Source organism: Electrophorus electricus, chromosome 11 (genome assembly GCF_041902795.1).
Source record: "Electrophorus electricus isolate QZ-2024a chromosome 11, ASM4190279v1, whole genome shotgun sequence".
Classification (NCBI taxonomy): Eukaryota; Metazoa; Chordata; class Actinopteri; order Gymnotiformes; family Gymnotidae; genus Electrophorus; species Electrophorus electricus.
Window position 1 is genome coordinate 21,970,038 of NC_137507.1, and position 21,392 is coordinate 21,991,429.

Sequence of the window (21,392 nt, forward strand, 5' to 3'; positions counted from 1 at the left end):
ATATACACTGTATTTCAGCATTCTCTACCTGTTGGCTAACTATGACATAAAGCCTGCACATATGCAGGTACGTGCAGTGGGAGGACTTTTGTTTGTGGCCACACCTGTACACACCTGTACCTTGTTTCGTCTATGTGTATTTAAACCCACGCCAGGGTGTGCAGTATCGTTGGTCACTGTTGAAATAGTGTGTGGATGTAACGTAGTAAACGTTTGATGTACTGTTCTCTTTGTCAAAGTTAAACGTATCAGTGTTTCTTGTTCGTGTTTAATGTTAACCATTTCTTGTTTGAATTAAGCATGTGTGATTCTTGTGAGTGCCGTTAGTGCTGTATGTTTAAATGTTAATAAATGTACGTCCCAGACGTTGGAGTTTGTGCGTCCTGCCCCTCGCCCTGCGGCACTCAGGCCACCTCGCGTTACAAAACCATGCTTCACAAAACATATTCAACTCTGGATAAAGACTTGTAACAGGGCTTTTAAATTAAGTGACACACAGCAGGATACTACTGCCAGATCTGAACTGAAGAGGAGTGTCAGAAATGCCAAAGCAGCCTACAAAAGGAAGATTGAGGGTTATTTTGATAACTCAAACCCACTTGATGCATGGCAAGATATAAGGCACTTCACAAAACAAAACATCACTGACCTGGCTACCAGCAGTAGTAACGCCTTATTGGTAAAACAGCTTGAGAAGTGCTAGAACCACTGCTACAGCTACAGACATGAGCCACCTCATCATATAGTCTGCAGAGGTACAGTAACATATATACTCTATAATATAAATACTCAGAAGGCAGCTGGACCGAATGGCATACCAGGATGGGTTCTCAGGGACTGTGCTGTGGAATTAATCGAGGTACAGTATTTACAAATATCTTCAATCTTTCCTTAGCACTGTACACTATACCCACCTGTATTAAAACATCTATCATAGTGCCAATAGTACTCACCTGAGTACTGATAAGCTACACCTGTCTCTCATTCTAGTCCCCTATATAACATCCCAGTTTCCCACCTCCAACTCATGAAGTATTGTATCCCTGTATGCATACTGAGCATTCTTTGTTCTTTTTGATTCCCCTGGCTTTTGACCTCTGCTTCCTCCTCAGACTACGCCTCGTTCTTAGCCCCTTGGATTACTCAGGTTTGTGCCTACTCACTTACAGTGGGAACAGTACCCTCAACTCTCCTCGTCCATCGCTTTTCCCAAGAGATATGATGGCTTGCCCGACAGATGTAAAAACTTTTTGATGCAGTGTTCCATGTATTTTACGTATCACGCTGCTCAGTTTACATCCGAGCTCCAGTGCATCCATTTTGTTTTATCCCTGCTTACTGGCAAGGCAGCTTCCTGGGGAACAGCCTTGTGAGATAGTCAAGATCCCTCCATACAGTCAGAGGGGGCCTTTTACTCCCTATTTAAGACCATCCTGCTTCAGGAAGGGATCCAGGCAACCAGCTTATCGAAATCCGTCAAGGGAGACGTTCTGTGGCGGATTATGCAAGAGAGTTCCGCACCATTGCTGCAGGCAGCCGGTGGAGCGAGACTGCTTTGAGGACCGTATTTCGGAGGGGTCTCAGGATGGATCTACAAGTTGAACTCGCTTGTAAGGGAGAGTCAACCAGTCTTTCAGATTTCATTCAGCTGGCTATCACCATAGATAACTTACAGTGTATGCACCATCCTAGCCCAGACAGTCAGCTTTTGGGAGAGACATACTCATTTCCTGACATCTTCGACATGCTCATTTCCTGACATTGTACACCCAGAGGAGGTTATGCCCATGCAAGTGGATCGATCGAGCCTCACTGCAGGCGAGAGAAGCCGACATGTCTCCCTGGGCCTCTGCCTCTATTGTGGCGAGGAGGGTCACTTCTGTGTACAATGTCCCAAGCGATGCTGGAGGGGGGAGGACACGACTATGACCACAGTAAGAACTTCTATACTCTTCTGTAAACATAGCCAGCTTATCTTGCCTTTGTTAGTGTCGTGGGAGGGCCAGTCTCAGGCATTTACAGCCCTCATGGATTCAGGTGCTGCCAGAAACTTCATAGATTCCCAAATAGTTGCTAGACTGCAAATACCCACCAGGCCTTTGAACCCACCTCTACGTATACATTCTCTAAACAGTCAACCTATCGGTAGGGGTTTAATCACACTACAGACGATGCCGGTGGTACTAGGGTTGTTCCATTTTGAGACCATTTGTTTTTTTCCCATGCCCCTCTCGGGGAACAATATTATCCTAGGTTACCCCTGGTTAGCGGAACATATCCTGGTCTCAGTCGGAACTGCTGTCTTGGAGCTCACACTGTCACCGTAACTGTTTAATGCTAAACCTCCCACTCTGTTCCACCTCAGTAGAGAGCCCCGGTGCGCCTGACCTCCATACTGTGCTGCTACCTTACCAGGGATACAGGGAAGTATTTAGGAAGGCACCTTACCCCCCCCCCCCCCCCCACCCATAGAAGGTGGGACTGTACTATAGACCTCCTTCTCAGAGCCCCTCTTCCCAGGCATGCTAAACCGTACCCCCTCTCTCGCCTGTAGGAATGGGCTATGGAGGACTACGTGCAGGAGACCCTTAAGCAGGGGTTTATATGTCCCTCAACCTCTCCCTTGGCAGCCAGATTTTTCTTTGTGGAGAAGAAGGGTGGCCCTGCATTGATTATAGAGCTCTAAATGAAGCTACTATGAAATATACTTACCCATGTACACAGGAATTCTACTTGCTGCTTATTTCGCCATCATTTAATTATTCTTTTCATTTATAAATGCAATATTTAACACATACATTTGGAGAATGTCTGGAACTATACATATGATATATCTGTGTAAGTGTGATATTGCTGGGTTTGTTCCTTGTCTTTTCTTTCCTGTATATATAATTGAGTTCTAGTCATTGTTCTCATTGTGCTATTTGCACTTGAGGTTATTCGCTAACTGTATTTGGTTATCTTACTATTTGTACTTTGCTGAGTGACAATAAAGTTTCATCTAATATGATAATTTTACGAAAATTATAAAGTGGCCCGTACGGGGATCGAACCCGCGACCTTGGCGTTATTAGCACCACGCTCTAACCAACTGAGCTAACCGGCCATCTGTGCTGACTTATATACAAATGTGTAATGTTAGAAATGATCTAACGCTACATATTTGGGCAGTAGTATGGCTAGCGTTAACGAAGCCAAGTTAAATCAGAGAGCGAAATAAATATCACTGATATTAAATATCAGAACAAAATGTCACTACATAAATAAGTAATTGGGTACATTACGCAAAAGCGTATTTTGCGTTAGTGAATAGAATTATAAAATCGACAATTGAGAAGCTGTAATTCCTTCGCTCGCCCCTTGAAATCGAGCCATGGTCTTATCACAATGCAAATATTTAACTCAAGCGGGAAAAAAAAACCACATGGGCTCGTCCGGGATTTGAACCCGGGACCTCTCGCACCCAAAGCGAGAATCATACCCCTAGACCAACGAGCCATGATGCTATGTTAACGTGATAAGCATTTTGTCTTTTACTGTTTTGGACTCTGTAATCTGTCCACGAGACAACCACTGCATTTATCAAAAGCTAATCACAAAATAGAATTATTATGAGGCCTGTTTTTTTTTGTTTGTTTGTTTGTTTGTTTGTTTGTTTTTACCTAATACCATTATTGAACTACAATACCATTTATTGTACTTCATTTCAATAAAATGCAACTTATCTTAGGGATATGATTTCTTCTCATTGTTATTTCTATTATTAGTCATTCTTTTTACTTTTTTGATCATTCTTCTAAGACACAGTTCTTTAATTACTTTCTAATAGTCCGGTTTGGTCCCATTTGTTGCTAGACATTTGGAACTGAATATTTGATACATGAGGTTGATTTTTATAATTAAACCTTTTTTCAATAGAAGTCTGATTATATGTGTTATCTGCTTGTGATGTTGGGTTAAATGATCATTCACAATGTAAGACACTTGAGTACCTAATGTTCTTCCCTCATATATGCATTTAAAATGGGAAATGATTAGTGCAACTCGTCAGTTGGCGAGTGAACTGATGCAATGGTTTTCATAAATTGCCAACACGAATGCAATAACATTATGTTCTCTTTCTCAGGTCGCTAAGACCCTGATGAATGATTCAATACCAAATACTCATTTCAGTAGTAGGTCACAGTTCACAACATTTATCTCCAAGAAGGTAAGCACTTGCTGTAGATCAGTCAGAGTGGGCTTATATTTATTTAAGGTATGACTTCCTTCTTTTCATTGTTCTTTCTATTATTAGTCATTCTTTTTACTTTTTTGATCATTCTTCTAAGACACAGTTCTTTAATTACTTTCTAATAGTCCTGTTTGGTCCCATTTGTTGCTAGACATTTGGAACGGAATGTTTGATACATGAGGTTGATTTGTATAATTAAACCTTTTTTCAATAGAAGTCTGATTATATGTGTTATCTGCTTGTGATGTCGGGTTAAATGATCATTCACAATGTAAGACACTTGAGTACCTAATGTTCTTCCCTCATATATGCATTTCTGATGGAAACGATTAGTGCAACTTGTCAGTTGGCGAGTGAACTGATGCAATGGTTTTCATAACTTGCCAACACCAATGCAATAGCATTATGTTCTCTTTTTCAAGTTGCTAAGACCCTGATGAATGATTCAATACCAAGTACTCATTTCAGTAGTAAGTCACAGTTCACAACATTTATCTCCAAGAAGGTAAGCACTTGCTGTAGATCAGTCAGAGTGGGCTTATATTTATTTAAGGTATGACTTCCTTTCAATTGAAAAAAAAAAAAGACCCAATTTATTATTACCAGAATATAAAATGTTAAATGTGATAAAAGTGAAGGCAAGCGTGGAGCAATTTTTCAGTTAAATAGCTCAGCTTTGAATTCTGTTTCACTGTGCATGATAATTTTGTTAATTATTTTAATATAGGTCTAAGACTAAAATATATGCAGAAATGTGTCTATAAATCAATTTCTTAGTAAATTCTCATGGAAGAAAGGATACAGTATTTGTGTTTTTTTACTCCAATTTGGTAGATGCATCAGAGCAACAGTTTTCATGGGGAAAAGAACCAGCAGCCCCAGAAGGATGCTAGTGGAAGCAGTTTGCGCTCTGTGCACACTAAACGAAGCAACATCAGTAAGGACCATTAATGATGCTTAATGTTCGGAGGCTCCAATGGAAAGATTTCAAGAATAGTTTGATCATTGTTGCTGTTTTCAGTGAATGTAAATACAAACAGCAAGTGTGTTGTGAGAAAAATGGAGATTAAAAATCATTTTTGGTTGAAGATGCAATTTTTTTTTTTTATCCTGAAAGCCTGATGATTTTGTGTGTGTGTGTGCGTGTGTGTGTATGTGTGTGTGTGTCAGACTTGTTTTTAGTGTGTGTATTTTTTACTTCTTCACTGATACTGTTCCTGGATGCATGTCACCCCCCCTCTGAAGCCTGGGTTCTAAGTAATCTGGAAAGAACCCGCCTCTGGGACTGGACAGCTGCTGCTATAGTAGTGGTGTTCACTATATTACAGGCAGTGTTGTACTATCTTCCCATAGGACGGGTGAGTGAAAGCAAATGCTTTTTTATTATTTTTTTGCCATACTAACTCCAGTCACAGGTCTACCTTCTACTCCACCCTTTCATGCTTTTCTTTCAATTATACCCCTGATTCTTCTGGTAAAGACCTGACATGAACACAGCACAGGGGGGCCATCAGGACTGCAGCTGGGAATCTGTGAATTTGGAACTCTGTGTAAACATAGCCTTGATTTCACCATTAATATCTTCTTTAATGACATCTGGAATAGATACAATTTTACAGCAGAATTAAGTGGAGTGGGGGAATGTCATTGTTTTAATCTCAGCATGAGCATAAAACAACTCTAAGATTTGATGTGAAAAGTTAAATGAATTCTTATTTGAAATGTGTCACCCTGCACCCACAATGGAAGGGTTGATCCCATGAAGGTAATGTCCAGATTCTACTGTTGCCATGATAATTATTTAAATTATGGCAAAAGCATGGCAAAGATTTTACTTCTGTACCACTACAGAGGACAGATGCAGTAGTGATATGTTATGAATCATAGCCAGATTAGTTATTAGTTTCTGTCATTACTCATGGTTCTTCCTTTGAGTAGGTTGCAGAGGGCAAGATGGGGTGTCATGACAAACGCTTGAAGTACAGCCTGAATGGTGAGCTCAGAGATTCAGGCAATTCTCTTCACTAAAAAAAAACTGAGATCATAGCATTAGTGGGGCTGTATATACATAAACATAAATAAAAACGTTATATATAAAATTACACTTTTTTATGCCATATAAAGCAGAGAAATCTGTTGTTTATTTGTTAACTATTTTGTAAACATGCGCTGCTAAATAAAGTAGGTCAAAACAGATTCCTCCCATGGGCTTCCGTAGAAAACAACCTCCTATTTCAGGACTAGTGTGAGCTAGTTCAGCAGGCTAATCTGGAGCCCTGCATTAAGACATCCCTGTTGCCACCTGCCAGGTTTGCATGCATTCGTGGTGTCTGCTGTGCTGCTCATGGGTCTGTGGCACTGTGGCATGGTGAGAGGCAGCAGTGTGTCTAGCAGAGTGCTGCCACTGGTCAGTGCCGGACTTGCCATGTCTACCCTGCTGAGCCTGTGGCTGTACCTCCGTCCAGGCTCGGCCCACTACTCTCAGCAGCCTTACAGTGGTAATACAGGTAGCACGGACACATGCACACTCACACACAGGGCCCAGTACCTCCCCATTCACTTAAGAGATCATTGACACATTTGTGTCACAATAAAAAGTATTTAAAAATTCAAATAATGCTTTTTGGTGGTTATTAATGTAGTTTTCACATGACTCATTCTGATGGAATGCAAAATTATATTTCTGTGTAATTATAATGGTGTTCTTCCATTTAGGAAGTTTCCTGCAGGAGTTTGCATTGGGCAAGGAAATCGACCCTCGTGTGGGCAGAATTGACATGAAGCAATTTGCTATGGTCAGAATTGGCTTCATTGGCTGGGTGAGTGAGTGTAGACTATACAGTCATGGCCAAACGTTTTGAGACTGACAAATTTTGGTTTTCACAAAGTTTACTGCCTCAGTTTTTTTAGATCCTTTTGTCACATGTTTACATAGTATAGTGAAGTACAGTCTTAAGCATTTCAAGTTTTAAAAACGTTTTATTGACAAACACATCCAGTTCAAGCAAAGAGTTAATATTTACAGTGTTGACCCTTCTTTTTTATGACTTCTGCAAAACATGCTGGATATCAGTTTCTGGGCAAAATCTTGACTGATGGCAACCCATTCTTGCCTAATCAGTGCTTGGAGTTGATCAGTTTCTGTATTTTTGTTTGTCCACCCTCTTTGAGGATTGGACACAGGTTCTCAATGGGATTGAGATCTGGAAAGTTTCCTGGCCATGGACCCAAAATGTCAATGTTTTGTTCACTGAACCACTTGGTTATCACTTTTGCCTAGTGACATGGTGCTAAGTCATGCTGGGAAAAGCATTGCTCCTCACAAATTGCTCCTGGATCATTGGGAGTAGTTGGTCTTGAAGGATGTTTTGATACCATTCCTTATTCATGGCAGTGTTCTTAGGCAAAATTTTGAGTAAACCCACTCCCTTGGATGAGAAGCAACCCCACACATGAATGGTCTCAGGATGCCTTACTGTTGGCATGACACAGACTCATGGCAGCGCTCACCTTTTCTTTTCCGGACAATCATTTGTCCAGATGTCCCAAACAGTCTGAAGGGGGCTTCATCACAGAAAATAACTTTACCCCAGTCCTCTGTAGTCCAATCCCTATACTTTCTGCAGAATGTCAGTCTGTCCTTGATATTTTTGTGGGGGGTTGTTGTTGTTTTAATCTCAGCACGAGCATAAAACATCTCTAAGCTTTGATGTGACAAGTGAAATGAATTCTTATTTGAAATGTGTCACCCAATCCCCACAATGGAAGGATTGATCTCATGAAGGTAATGTCCAGATACTACTGTTGCCATGGTAATTAATTAAATTATGGAAATAGTATGGCTTTTACTGTACTTCTATATCACTACAGAGGACAGATGCAGTAGTCATATGTTATGAATCATAGGTAGTTATTAGTTTCTGTCATTACTCATGGTTTAAGTACAGCCTGAATGGTGAGCTCAGAGATTCAGGCAATTCTCTTCACTAAAAAAAAAAAATTAAAAAAAAAAATAAATAAATAAAATAAAATAAAAAAACTGAGATCATAGCATCAGTAGGGCTGTATAAACATAAATGAAAAATGTTTACTTTTTTGTAACATGTGCTGCTAAATAAAGTAGGTCAAAACAGATTCCCCCCATGGGCTTCCATAGAAAACAACCTCCTGTTTCAGGACTAGTGTGAGCTAGTTCAGCAGGCTAATCTGGAGCCCTGCATTAAGACACCCCTGTTGCCGCCTGCCAGGTTTGCACGTTTGTGGTGTCTGCGGTGCTGCTTGTGAGTCTGTGGCACTATGGCGTGGTGAAGGGCAGCAGTGTGTTTAGCAGAGTGCTGCTACTGGTCAGCACTATAGATGCAGCATCCCATAGCTGCATCCTCTTAAGGAGATGGTCCTGGGGCTTTCTTGAGCACCCTGAAGCCTTCTTCACTGCAATTGAACCTCTTTCCTTTAAGTTCTTGATTCGATAAATGGTTGTTTAGGTGCTATCTTACAAGCAGCAATATCCTTGCCTGTGAAGCCCTTTTGATGCAATGCAATGATAACGGCACGTTTCCTTGGCAGTGACCATGGTTAACAGAAGAAAACTTCAAGCACCACCACCCTTTTAAAACAACCACTCCAGAATTTCTATTAAAAGAAATAGATTTTAAAAAAACACCAAGTATTTTGTATACTAGTTATCCAAAAATGTTACTGCTACTTGACAATTGTTGTTACTTTCTCTTGTCCTTTTTGAGTGCAGGCAATGATGGATTTGAGCTATGTTCTGACAGCAATAGAGACCAATGGTTCCCTCTCCTTGTCTTTCCTCCTGGTGGTCACCTTCCAGTTAATCTACATCCTTGATTTCCTCATAGACGAGGTTAGTTTTGTTCAGAAATGCAAATGGTAACTTCAGCTGGTAAAGATAGTATGGGAAATAAATAATATTAATTGTGCTCTGGTAGTAGGACAACTGGAATTAATCCTACAAATTGTTAGGTAACCATGTCTAATTTTCTTATTATGTTGCATCATTTGCACCGCCATGTTTGATTTTTTTTAGCAGTGCTAAGAATTGTCGAGAATAGTCAAGTGTCTGTGAGCGTACTCATATTGGTACCCTGACATATAGTTACTACTCACACTGGTACACTGAAGGATGGTTACTTGAAGTAAAAAAAAAGGGCTACTGCTCACTAAGAGAGGCATATATATTCATGCCCCTATGTCATTAATTTACATGAACACCCATTTCAGTTAGTGCAGTTACAAACTGCAATTATAAAATTTACGAGTCAGGACTAGTCTGATTTGGTTACTGTCCTTTTATTAGACACCTTTAAAAACAAATACTTCTGTTGTTTTTTCAGGACTCTGTTTTACCCACTAAAGAGTTCACTGAGGAGTCTGTTGGTTTCTTGATGATTCTGGGCGAATATATCTGGATACCAATCTTCTCCAGTCTTCCCATTTACTTCCTCCTTCATCGGCCCAATCACATTGACTTCCTGTCTGCCATACCCATATTGCTGCTCTTTGGTGAGCCCAATCAGTCACACTGATCAGAAGGCAATATGAAAAACAAGCTCTATAACAACATAAATACACAGAACGTTGCAGCATCAGACTAAAATCTCTTTAACATGTCTTGTACATTGTAACATCATTAGTTGGTATACAATACTAATGACTTGAGCTGTTTGGTAACATGGGCAAAACCATGATTATCTATTGACACAACTGCGTGAACCACTATTACTCCATTAGAATACCTACATACCCAATTCTCACTATAGCTCTACTTTAAAAAACAATATCTTCCACCACAGATGTCAGTGCTATGGTAACAGTTCCTCAGAACTGTCACATTTTTCAGCCATTGCCTAAAGGCTCCTGTGTCCATTCATATTTTGCAGGAATTGGATTCCTCTTTTATTACCTGTCCAATGAACAGAAGAGTGGTTTCCGCAAGAACCCGAACAATCCAGCATATGCTCGTACGTGTTGCCTCCATGTTTAGCCATATCACTTAAGAATGCACTTCATTGCCAGTTTATAAGGTACAGCTTCTCCATAGCTATAGTTGCAAATGTCTTTTCATCACCTCTATATGTTGATTGACTGATGATAACTTGACTTGCTCTGCACAATTGTGGTAGTGTAGTTGTACCTAAGAAAGTGATCAGAGTACTGTTTTTTAAAGCTTTGTTGCAAAAACTCAAGATGTCTAACATTAATGACTATAGTCAGCAGTGAAGACAACTACCTATGTGTAATTTATCTGTAATTAACTGTTTTTATTTGATTTCATAGAACGTTTGTAGACATATTTAGGATTTGGAATTAAAAGCAAGTAGGAAACTATAGCTGCTCATCATGAATGATTTAATATCTTTTCTTTAGATTGTAATACGACTGAGGTAATCGTCGCCATCATTTCTTTTGAAATGTTCAAAATTCATCAGGATGTTTCACATTTGTGTGGTATCAAGTTGTGTTAAAAGCATAATATTAATGATATTGAAATATAATAGAGACCTTCAAATACCACATGAATAATAGTCTTTGATCTTCCAGATCTGAAGGTCATTGAGAGTCCCTCTGGAGAAAACCTGATGGTGTCTGGATGGTTTGGCTGGGTTCGGCACCCAAACTATTTGGGAGATATACTGATGATGTTTGCCTGGTGCCTACCCTGTGGTGAGATTAAATATTGCTAAATCTTTTTAGGAAGAAAGTTTAATATTAGATAATGTATGGGCTATAGATTAAAAAAAAAACTTTGAACTCCAGTTTCACAATGACGAATTAGTTTAAATTCTCAGTTCAAATATATTATGTAGGCAATGGCAAGGTGAAACATGTTAAGTTCAACAATGAACAATATTACAGATATAGCCTATAGAGAAATACTGTGGTCAATAAGAAATGTGACATTTTATCCTTCAAATGTAGAAAATACACCATTAAAAAGCATGTCCAGCAAAAGCAGTAAAGGCACTTGCTTATATAAATGAATCCAGATGTGACAGTATGCTATATAACACATAAATAGAGGCTGTTACTCCACTATTAAATGCTTAATTAATTTCATTGAATTTAAAACTTATTAAAATGTATACTTTCTAGACCTGTTTTAGCACCAGTATTCTGAGAAATTCTCTCAAATTATAGTCATAAAATGCTTAAGTATTTACTGGTCATTATTATATTATTATACTGCTTTTCAGCTACTCCTAGCTTTTATCCCAATGCCTGCTAATTATCTATCAATAATAGCATTTTTTAAATTCAATCATTGGACTTTACAGCAACTATAAGTTAGTACATTAAGAAATTAAGAACAAATGCATGTATTGGACATGCATAATTCATTATGACAGAGACATTGGTCTAGATGTTTAAGTATATTTATTAGCATACCACTGCATGTTTTTAAATATGTTAAAATCTTTTTGCTGAGTAGCTAAACTTATGTACAGTTAATGTTGTCTGTCAGTGCATCAAAGATTAATTTCTATCATGCAATGATAGACAAAAGTTATGAAACCGAACCTGAACTAACCCGTTTGTGAGCAGACGATTAACTCAGATCTTGGGTCTTTACAGGTTTCACTAGCCTGGTGCCATACCTGCCTGTAATACAGTGCATTAACCTGCTGAGGCAGCGAGCCAATGAAATCGAAGCCTCGTGCCAGGAGAAGCATGGAGAAGCCTGGCATGAGTATTGCCGGAGAGTTCCATATAAAGTGTTACCGTACATCTACTGATATCCAATTAAACAACAGATGTCAAGACAATTACATTAGCTTGAGCAATAAAGGAAAATTAAAAAGATGAGGTTTCTGTTGTTAGGTCTAGTCCTGTCAGGACTATGTAGATATTATTTACTAAAATCAAGCTGCTCTTTATGCTTTACATATCTCGTGTGGTCCTTGTTGACTGCACTCTCGCCAATAGAAACTGCACAGGACAGCGCGTGATTGCGATAAAGTGCCACGTGTACTGTTTAACAGTAAGAGATAATACAAAGTGCATTTTCCCACCGAGCACAACTTTCCATCCGCTTCCGGTGACCTTTGCGATAAACACCAGATTCAATACACCACCCAGTGTGCAAATTAGGAATTACAAACAATGTATGACTGAAAGAGACCATAACCAGCATATGAATGAGCAAGTCCGGCTGTATAACCGCATACAGGTATTCACATATGTCTGATAATCACAAATCGTATGAATGCCATCAATTTATCCGTAAATCAATTTAGCAGATTGCCAAATAAACTGATGAGCAAATGATTCCTTGTATTTTGATTCTATTTCACTTATTCACAATTATTTAATATTAGTTAAGTGTTTCATCAACTGTTTAATTCTTGTAAATACTTCTTTGGAAGCATTACTGTATATGCGAACAAAGAAATCTCCTTATAGCTTACCTGGATCTTAGGTTTTCACAATTATATTCTTGAAAATATTTTCCTACATTTACATCCTATACACCTCCTCTACTCCCCCACTAGTCCAAAATGTTAAGATCTTTAACGAAAAAAAAGGAAAATACCTTGCTGATTCTTCTAAAGGTTCATTTCTATATAAACTGATAGGCTTGTTTTTTTTTTTAATCCACTCACAATAAACGTGTTGCGACGTGTTAGAGTAATGGCCGAAATGCATCATGGGAGACCAGCCATTTCAACTTGAAACATTTCCACGACCATTGTTATACAACGAAGCACCAAATACAAGATTCAGGCGCTTAAACGTCTCTTCATTTTCTGGTTAAAATATACAAGGTGAGCTTGGTTTACTTGTCGTTAGCAAATAAACAGTATAACTTTAGATAGAAAATGATCGTATAAAACTAATGATTTTTTTTAAAATTCGTAACATCACATTTCAAATAAGTAAAAAACAGCAAGCTAAAAAGTGATAGTCAAAATCGTATTCCGCTGGACGAGGGAAAGAAGTAGCGAGCTAGCTAGCTAACGTTAGGTATTTCCCGTTTGAATTTCGATGATACCTTGTGTAACGTAGTTGATCACGCTATTTGAGCCGAATAGTATCTCAGCGAGTTGCTGAGGGTATAAACTAACAAGTTCTGTTCGTAGATGCTAGACAGACACCCGTACGTCAATGTAAAATGTAACGTCAGTGGTAACGCTATTTCTCTCTTCGCGTAGTCTCCTAAGCAGCCATTATGTCACCCTTAAAAGGGGCGGGAGTATGTATATAACGTTTGGCCGAAGAGGCGGGTTTATTTCCAACCGCCTGCAACTGTGATTCGTTAAAACATTGTAGCAAGCGTTTTGATTCATGCTTATGCCCACCACGTGCTAAATGACGAAAACCCCTCAGCCAATGACATCAGGATCTGAAAGCCACTGCAGACATTGTTCTCTGCTTCAAAGCACATCAAACGAAACTTGGCGGCAATCGTATTTTTCTTTCACAACCAATGTTGTAACCTTGAATACGTAAAAGATGGGGGTAAGGCTTAATGTGTGTGTAATTCAGTAATGAAGTACAGTAATCAGAACCACCCAGTCAGTGTAGCAAATCTACATTTTGACATTAATTAATTTGGCAAGCGCTTTTATCCAAATTAAAATCAACCAAATGTAACAATTTCCTTGTAGGCTGGTGTTAATTATTTTTGCCACCGTGGGCAGGGTGCACACACTTACTAAGAGTAATTTTTCCAATACAGAGAACCGGTTTTCTCAGGCAACGTAATCCAGCATATTCCCTGCTGTCTCTCTTTCAGGTGATTGTGAGTAACTATGGCCCGTACTAAACAGACAGCTCGTAAATCCACTGGAGGAAAAGCTCCCCGTAAGCAGCTGGCCACTAAGGCTGCTCGCAAGAGTGCGCCCTCTACTGGAGGAGTCAAAAAGCCCCATCGCTACAGGTGAGACAAGCACAAGATAGATGTGTCTGTTTAGTGATGATGGAATTCATGTAAGATTGTTACTTTAAGAACCTGTAGGTGCATGATAAAAGTGTACTGAATACAATTATTGTGTTTTATAGTTTTTGTGTATTGTAAACTTTAGACCTCACTGACTGCAGTTTTAAACACAACTTTTAAGATTTAAGTTTTTGGAATTTATTCAATAAAAATGCTAGTAAAGGAATTCTGGAGAATAATCTTGCACAACAAACACATTGAATAATCATGACAGATGCTGGTGGAAAAGCCTGATAAGTGAATTGATTGTTGATTATCTTTCTTTGTTCTATCAAAATCTTTGCTTTATCAAAATCCTGTTTGTCGCTATATCTCCCTGTACCATTTAACACCTGTTGACAGTAAACTGGACCATGAGAGCCAACAAGCTTGTTATCCAACATATACATCAACATAATGAATCATATTATCTATTGTTCTGATTTATGTTAGTTAAGGTGTTTGCTGTTGTTTAGCCTTTAAGGGTGTAACTTGGACATAAGGAATGATTCGTGACTACCGTTTAGGTTTAGATTTTTTAAGTTACTGTATTTTGAAGGCCTGGTACTGTGGCTCTGCGTGAGATTCGCCGGTACCAGAAGTCTACGGAGTTGCTGATCCGTAAGCTGCCTTTCCAGCGTCTGGTCAGGGAGATCGCCCAGGACTTCAAAACAGACCTGCGGTTCCAGAGTGCTGCCATCGGAGCCCTACAGGTCTGTGTACTTATTGATTGCAAAAGTTAATGAATTTGTTTCTATGACTGTATGTGTAAAGCTATATATGTAAACTGATGCTGGGTCAACCTTATTTTGGAAAGGTTTTTATCATAATATAAGGTTTTATCATAAGATGGATTTATTTTTTTTTTTCTAATCTTATGAACAAATAACCTAAAAAAAAGGCAGAAATCAGCTGTTATCAAAAATTGTTGGTTATAAGTATAAGACTTTTAGTCCATAGAAGTGTTGGCCACCCCATGTGACCATTACATGTCCTTTTGTGGTTGCAGGAAGCCAGTGAGGCATACCTCGTGGGCCTTTTTGAAGACACTAACCTGTGTGCTATTCATGCCAAGCGTGTCACCATCATGCCTAAAGACATCCAGCTGGCACGTCGGATCCGCGGAGAACGCGCCTAAAATCCCATCGTCCACTCCTGTCCCTTTTCCTCCTGAATTTATTTTTCTCCTGTACATGTACCCTGTCTTACCCTCTTTGTATATGTGTGGATTATCATGACAAATTTGTGTGTTTTTCTTGCTTGCTTTGAAACTCTCAGCAATTGGCCATGTGCAGTATGGTGTTCAGAATAGGGTAGATTTATTTACTCACACAGGCATAGTGGTTAGATGGGGTGTAGACTGGTGAGTTCCCAGTTGTTGTAAATTGATGCACTTGGACACAGTAGTTAGAATCCATAGGGGAAGTGGAGCTCAGTAAAATTTAATTGGGATTATTTTGCCAAGGAAAAGGAACAGGGCCCTGTCTTGGGATCCATCCCTGTATTACCCCTCTTTGTACTTTTAGCACATTCAACTAGAGGTATATTTTATACAACCAACTTGCTCTTTTTACTTGCACCTGCTTTAGCAGTGGTATGTTGGCAAGATTTTGCTTCTGATTTTGACCCTCAGTAGACAAGGATCAGGAAAAAGGAGCAGGTGAAAACGACATAGCAGTGACCATGTTCTCCCCTGATTGGCTGTATTGTCATATTGCATAGACCAGCAGGTTTTGATATCTAGATGAAGAGTTTAAGGGCTCCTTTGGTATTGGGACCATCCTCTTCAGGGTGCTTCCACTTGATCAGTGAACATTTTCATGAAGCACATACTAGTCCTCTGTGAATGTTTACTTTTTTTGAGTTCTGTTGGTTGTAGTATATTTGTATTTACGTTAGTCATGTTTGAGGTATATCCAGTTAGAATGTTGCCCAGTTTGTAATTTGGGAAGTGTAGAGGGGCTGGGGTGTTTGTGCTCATGCTCCACATATTGGCAATTAATTGTCCTATTTGTCTGACAATGAGACTAATCTATAAATATATGTAGTGAGTGTTTACACCCGTTTTATATTTTATGCCAATTAAAAAAAATCCGGTTGTCAGTAGTAGGTGGCGGCTCAGGTTTTTTTTTTTTTTTTACATAAATATGAAGCATCTTTGTGCTCTCAGAATTTATCAAATGGAAAAATAAAGAATTTGTTTCCTTGATCTGAGGTTTTAACTTTTTATAGCCTAAAGCCACATTTATTGGCACCCGTAGTTTCTAAAGATCAGCTGAAATTGAGGAAGTAATTTTTATTGGTTTGATTTTTATAAGCCAGAAATGTAAATCAGAAAAAAAATGTGCAAAAAATACAATTGTGGAGAGGACAACAAAAACAAATGTGAAAAAAAACTACTTTTGGTAGCAGCTCTTGGCTAACAACTCAAAAAACGTTTTGAAATGTAATTATAAAATGAACAATTTGCTTAATTCTCTGGAAGAAAATGAGATTATTGGCTGTTTTGTGCAAGTCCTCCTTTTGATTATCCTAATTGTTCCTGCTTGCAGATATAACATAAACCAAGGTATAGAAGACTTTCATTTTGTAAGATAGGGTGACAACTATAGCAACAAATTTGGGTATTAATATATTTTAAGAAAATGAAGTCATTGACTGCATTAACATTAAAATCCTTTAACTATACATGCAGTATATGTAATGTCACACTGAAATTCATGTGGCAAGCTAAGATGGGTCATATTTTTTAACTGATTCATCAAATGAAAATATCTAAAATCAGTAGCTATCTTCATACCAACATGGTTTCCCTAAATGCCAACTATGAAAAACTGATACAGTTGCATCCTGAAACGAAATGCCCAAGATAGTCACCCCACGGGTGAAATAGGCCACGCAAGGTAGGAAATCACTTGGAGAGTTGTGACTAGAAAGGTCAAATTGAGTGACTTCAAATTTTCTCGTTTCGACGGATTTCTTGCTTAATCATTAACGCCACCTAACAAAATGTTGCGTTTTATTGGGCAAAAAAATATCATGCGAGAAACTGGCTTTAATAATTCATTTTAGATGGTAAAGTTTGATATAGCCTGTCTGATCTTGTGGCGAAAGTAAATGGTGTTGCATTGTGGGAGTAATTGATTGACACCGCGGCCATTTCCCTTCTGAACGACTCGCTACCATTGAGGGTGAGAGACGGTAAATAAGTCATAAGGCTCATCTGAAACACTTTTGGATTTTAACTTTATAGAGGTAAGTGAATTCCTAAAATATGGATATTTGATAAGATTACGATGTTTTACGAAATTGGCTAAGTTTTAATGATTTGTAAAGGCATTCGTTACATATGGAGGTAAAATAGCAAAGCCGTTCCTTAAACGACACCGAATAGCACTGTTTTCCAGCCTCTGCAGAGAAAAAAATCGTTTCGAATTGATGCAGGAATTCACATCGGTCTAAATTCGATGTAAAGTGTTAAATACTCCCATATATTACGTTTCTAAAATCCCCAGAGTCTCCTGTTCATAGTCCGACTTCCATCTGAAGGAATAATTTCGAATTGAATCGTGTAAATGCTAAAGTTTAAATGTTAGTCATACTCTCCCCTTGTTGAGTTTTCTGCCCCGTGTACGTATCAAACAGCCGCCATCATGTCAGCAGGGTGGGCGGGACTAGCTGGAACAGCCTAGCTTTGCAGATCCGGCCTGTCGTCTTATTGACTTATTTCTGGTTGGTCAGAATTTGAATAGTTTAAAAGGGATTATATTTATCTGTCAAAGGAGAATGACTTGTATACAGATGCCCCCTGTTTTATAGTACTTTGTTTTTGTTTTTTAACGACGGCATGTCCCGTTGGCGCCGAATTCTTTGTGATTGTTTCTTGTTTCATCTTAAAAATATTTCAGGTTCATTCCACAGCAGGTGTTTTTAAATGTTACTTTTTTTTGGGGGGGGGGGGGATGTAACATTTCAGGTGATTGCGAGTAGCCATGGCCCGTACTAAACAGACAGCCCGCAAGTCCACTGGTGGAAAAGCTCCCCGTAAGCAGCTGGCCACTAAGGCTGCTCGCAAGAGTGCGCCCTCTACTGGAGGAGTCAAGAAGCCCCATCGCTACAGGTGAGGCAGCGCACGAGCTAGACGCCTGAGTTTGATGAACTACTTTATTGTAAGGATGTATGGGTGGATTCTAAAATTGTGTGACTGATTTTTGTGTAAAAGGTGAGATTTTCTGTATGTACTTTATTGGTATATTGTAAAGCTTAAGCCACTGCACTACTATTGTAATACTATATAAGGAGTTTCGAGATAAGTTCAGACATAAGGAATATATTGTGAGGGGCATTTAGATTTCTCAGGTTATTGTGTTTTGCATGTGTTTTGTTGTTTATTTTTCTTTGTCCTTTCAAAGTTGCTTATCTTTAACAAAATCTAGCAGTTTATTTAGTTACATCTCACTATACCATTAATACTTGTTGATGGTAAACTGGACCATGTGAGCCAGCTAGCTTATGTTATCCAGCATCTACATCAGATATCTGTTGTTCTGATTTGTTAGCTACTTTGTTTGCTGTTGCTTATCATTTAAGGATGTAACTTGGAGATAAGGAATGTTTTGTGGCTACCATTAGATTTTTTTCAAGTCACTATATTTTATAGACCTGGTACTGTGGCTCTGCGTGAGATTCGTCGGTACCAGAAATCTACTGAGCTACTGATCCGCAAGCTGCCTTTCCAGCGTCTGGTCAGGGAGATTGCCCAGGACTTCAAAACGGACTTGCGCTTCCAGAGTGCTGCCATTGGAGCCCTGCAGGTCTGTGGCTAGCGCTAATATCACTCTAGATGTGTTTGAAGAAGGACATGGGGAAGGGTGATCTTTAGCCAGCTCACTGAATCTGTCAAATACAATTGACTTAACAATAAACTAATGTTTTTCTTAATGTATTATTGTGTTAACCAGAATGCCTTTATCATCTTAAAACCTCCTATGTTTTTATATATTGTTTAGTTTATGGCAATGTTTTAGGACAAGCATCATCAATCACTTTTGGATAAAGGTTAAAAATACTTTCAGACCTGATATATTACAAATGATATTAAATTCTATTACATGACAATGCGCTACCCAAAGACCTCTGTCTTTTGAGTTTTTTAATTTGTTGCAAAAATGCTAATGGAGGCTATAAATAACATGAAATATTCCCATAATGAAATATTTTCTTAATTATATTGTTTGCTTTTGTTCACAGGAGGCCAGTGAGGCATACCTGGTGGGTCTTTTTGAAGACACTAACCTGTGTGCCATTCATGCCAAGCGTGTCACCATCATGCCCAAAGACATCCAGCTGGCACGCCGGATCCGTGGAGAACGGGCCTAATTTCCTTTTCTCTTCTTTTTACACCTGTCTGTCTGATTTCCTTTCTGTCTCCCCTTTGACTTTTATCTGTCTCATTGGTAGTTTTTAGAATAACACTGATTATAGGGAGGCAATTGTGTATAGGCATGTCTTTATATGTCTCGCTTGCTCTGTCTGTCTCTCTCACACACGTACATTAGTTACAACAGACTAGCATTGGTCACAAGAGATTTATAAGGGATAATACCATCAGGGAGGTGACAAGGATGGATTAAATAGTCATTTGGGAGGTCATAGGAGGTTTGCGTTTTGGGCTGCTGTCTGCTAATGGGGGCTTTTTAGACTCCCTGAGTAGGGTGCTATAACAGTCCTGAGCCCCTCCTCTCATTTTTCCCAGAATGCACTTTACTTTCCATTCTGAATCAATGTATTTTCTATTCTTCACCATTGTCTCAGACATCTGTGCACATGTGTGAGGGGGTGTGTGTTTAGACACTGATCACCAGTCTTTATTTGTATCTAATCATTTCTCTGGCATATTTTATTAGGACAGTTGATAATTGTAATATTTGATGTTTCCTTTTTTTAATGTTTTTCAATTAAATTTATTTCACAGTACTAGAACATATTTTTTTACAGGAAAAAAGGGTTGAGGACCCACAAAGAAACACTTTAAATTTTTATTTTCTTTTTCTTTTTTTGGGGGGGGGGGGCAGGTGTCTGTAAAGAATTGTCTTTCTAATAGATCATACATAGGAATATAGGAGCTTTTCATGAAGGTGCATGCGATATAAAAAGGTTCAGATGTATCTTATATTTCTGTCTATATACACTTGAAATTTGTTAAATTGGGTTTTTTTCTGTTTATGCAAAATGAATTAATTCCTTCCATTTTGAGTTTTCATTTTTCCTCTTGGCATTCTCTGCTCTCTTCAGACACTTTCTCAGGTTAATGTTTCATCTTTAAATTTAATCAGGCTTAATTTTTTTTTCTTCAAAGTGTGATTTACAAATTGTTTGAATAAGATGATCTGTCATTTTTACATATCTCATAAGCTCATAAGAGATTAATGTAATACACTTCTTTTTTGGAGTTTTGATTTGTTTCATCTTACTGTTTTTGAATCTATAACCCCACATCGATTCAGTACAGATGAACAGATTCTCTAGTGACCCATAATATAATACATACCCATTTATTTTTATACACACACACACACATATTCATACTCAATGACCACTTTATATGGTACACCTGTTCACCTTCTCATTAATTCAAATATCTAATATCCAATCACATTGCAACAGCTCAGTACTTTTAGGCATGTAGACATGGCCAAGACAACCTGATGAAGTAACATCAGAATGGGGAAGAAAGATCATTTCAGTGACTTTGAGCGTGGCACGATTGTGGCTAGACAGGCTAGTCTGAGTATTTTAGAAAGTGTGTATCTACTGGGATTTTCGCAGCCATCTAAGATGTACAGAGACTGCTATGAAAAAGAAAATAGTGAGTTGCAGATCTGGGTGAACATTACCTGTTAATGTCCGATGAGAAGGGCCAGACTGCTTTAAGTTGATATAAAGGCAACAGTAACTCAAATAACCACTCATTACAAACAAGGTATGCAGAAGAGCATAACATTGAACCTTGAAGCAGATGGGCTACAGCAACAGAAGACCACACTGCTACTCTTGTCAGCTAAGAACAAGCAACACGGGCTACAATATATATGGGCTTACCAAAATTGGATCATATACTTTTGAAAAAACATTTACTGGTCTGATGAGTCTACTTATGACATTCAGATGCTAGGGTCAGAATTTGGTGTAAGGAACATGAACACATGGATCCATCCT

The 21,392-nt window shown here is 38.6% G+C and overlaps 3 protein-coding genes, 1 long non-coding RNA gene and 2 other non-coding genes across 10 annotated transcripts; 3 read left to right on the plus strand and 3 right to left on the minus strand.

The window, feature by feature from the left end:
- The first annotated feature begins 1,531 nt into the window (after positions 1–1,531).
- Positions 1,532–12,058, plus strand: si:ch1073-429i10.1 (delta(14)-sterol reductase TM7SF2). Of its 4 annotated transcripts, none has more exons than XM_027031131.3 (13): positions 1,532–1,934; positions 4,127–4,258; positions 4,657–4,739; positions 5,069–5,171; positions 5,405–5,592; positions 6,173–6,227; positions 6,544–6,741; positions 6,950–7,053; positions 8,982–9,101; positions 9,592–9,760; positions 10,138–10,218; positions 10,799–10,921; positions 11,831–12,058. In XM_027031131.3, exons 3-13 carry the CDS (start codon positions 4,671–4,673, stop codon positions 11,989–11,991), a joined length of 1,371 nt encoding a protein of 456 aa, XP_026886932.2. In that variant the 5' UTR covers positions 1,532–1,934; positions 4,127–4,258; positions 4,657–4,670; the 3' UTR covers positions 11,992–12,058. The 4 variants fall into 4 exon arrangements, with proteins under 4 accessions (XP_026886932.2, XP_081578610.1, XP_026886961.2 ...); XM_027031160.3 differs by having other exon boundaries at positions 1,533–1,934; positions 4,657–4,704; XM_027031153.3 differs by having other exon boundaries at positions 1,533–1,934; positions 4,127–4,210; positions 4,657–4,704.
- trnai-aau (transfer RNA isoleucine (anticodon AAU)) lies at positions 3,033–3,106 on the minus strand. Its single transcript has one exon. It is a non-coding gene; the product is annotated as a tRNA-Ile (tRNA).
- On the minus strand, positions 3,427–3,498 carry trnap-ugg (transfer RNA proline (anticodon UGG)). Its single transcript has one exon. It is a non-coding gene; the product is annotated as a tRNA-Pro (tRNA).
- On the minus strand, positions 9,532–12,891 carry LOC145659675 (uncharacterized). Of its 2 annotated transcripts, none has more exons than XR_014125762.1 (3): positions 12,664–12,891; positions 10,161–10,916; positions 9,532–9,809 (listed from the first exon to the last, which is right to left on the minus strand). It is a non-coding gene; the product is annotated as an uncharacterized LOC145659675 (long non-coding RNA). The 2 variants fall into 2 exon arrangements; XR_014125761.1 differs by lacking the exon at positions 12,664–12,891 and having other exon boundaries at positions 10,161–10,391; positions 10,760–10,897.
- On the plus strand, positions 12,891–16,383 carry LOC113590266 (histone H3.3A). The gene is made up of 4 exons (XM_035527941.2): positions 12,891–13,020; positions 13,992–14,135; positions 14,734–14,887; positions 15,184–16,383. Exons 2-4 carry the CDS (start codon positions 14,008–14,010, stop codon positions 15,310–15,312), a joined length of 411 nt encoding a protein of 136 aa, XP_035383834.1. The 5' UTR covers positions 12,891–13,020; positions 13,992–14,007; the 3' UTR covers positions 15,313–16,383.
- An 888-nt stretch (positions 16,384–17,271) lies between these two features.
- On the plus strand, positions 17,272–20,630 carry LOC118241648 (histone H3.3A). The gene is made up of 4 exons (XM_035527940.2): positions 17,272–17,429; positions 18,151–18,294; positions 18,835–18,988; positions 19,425–20,630. Exons 2-4 carry the CDS (start codon positions 18,167–18,169, stop codon positions 19,551–19,553), a joined length of 411 nt encoding a protein of 136 aa, XP_035383833.1. The 5' UTR covers positions 17,272–17,429; positions 18,151–18,166; the 3' UTR covers positions 19,554–20,630.
- Positions 20,631–21,392: the final 762 nt, after the last annotated feature.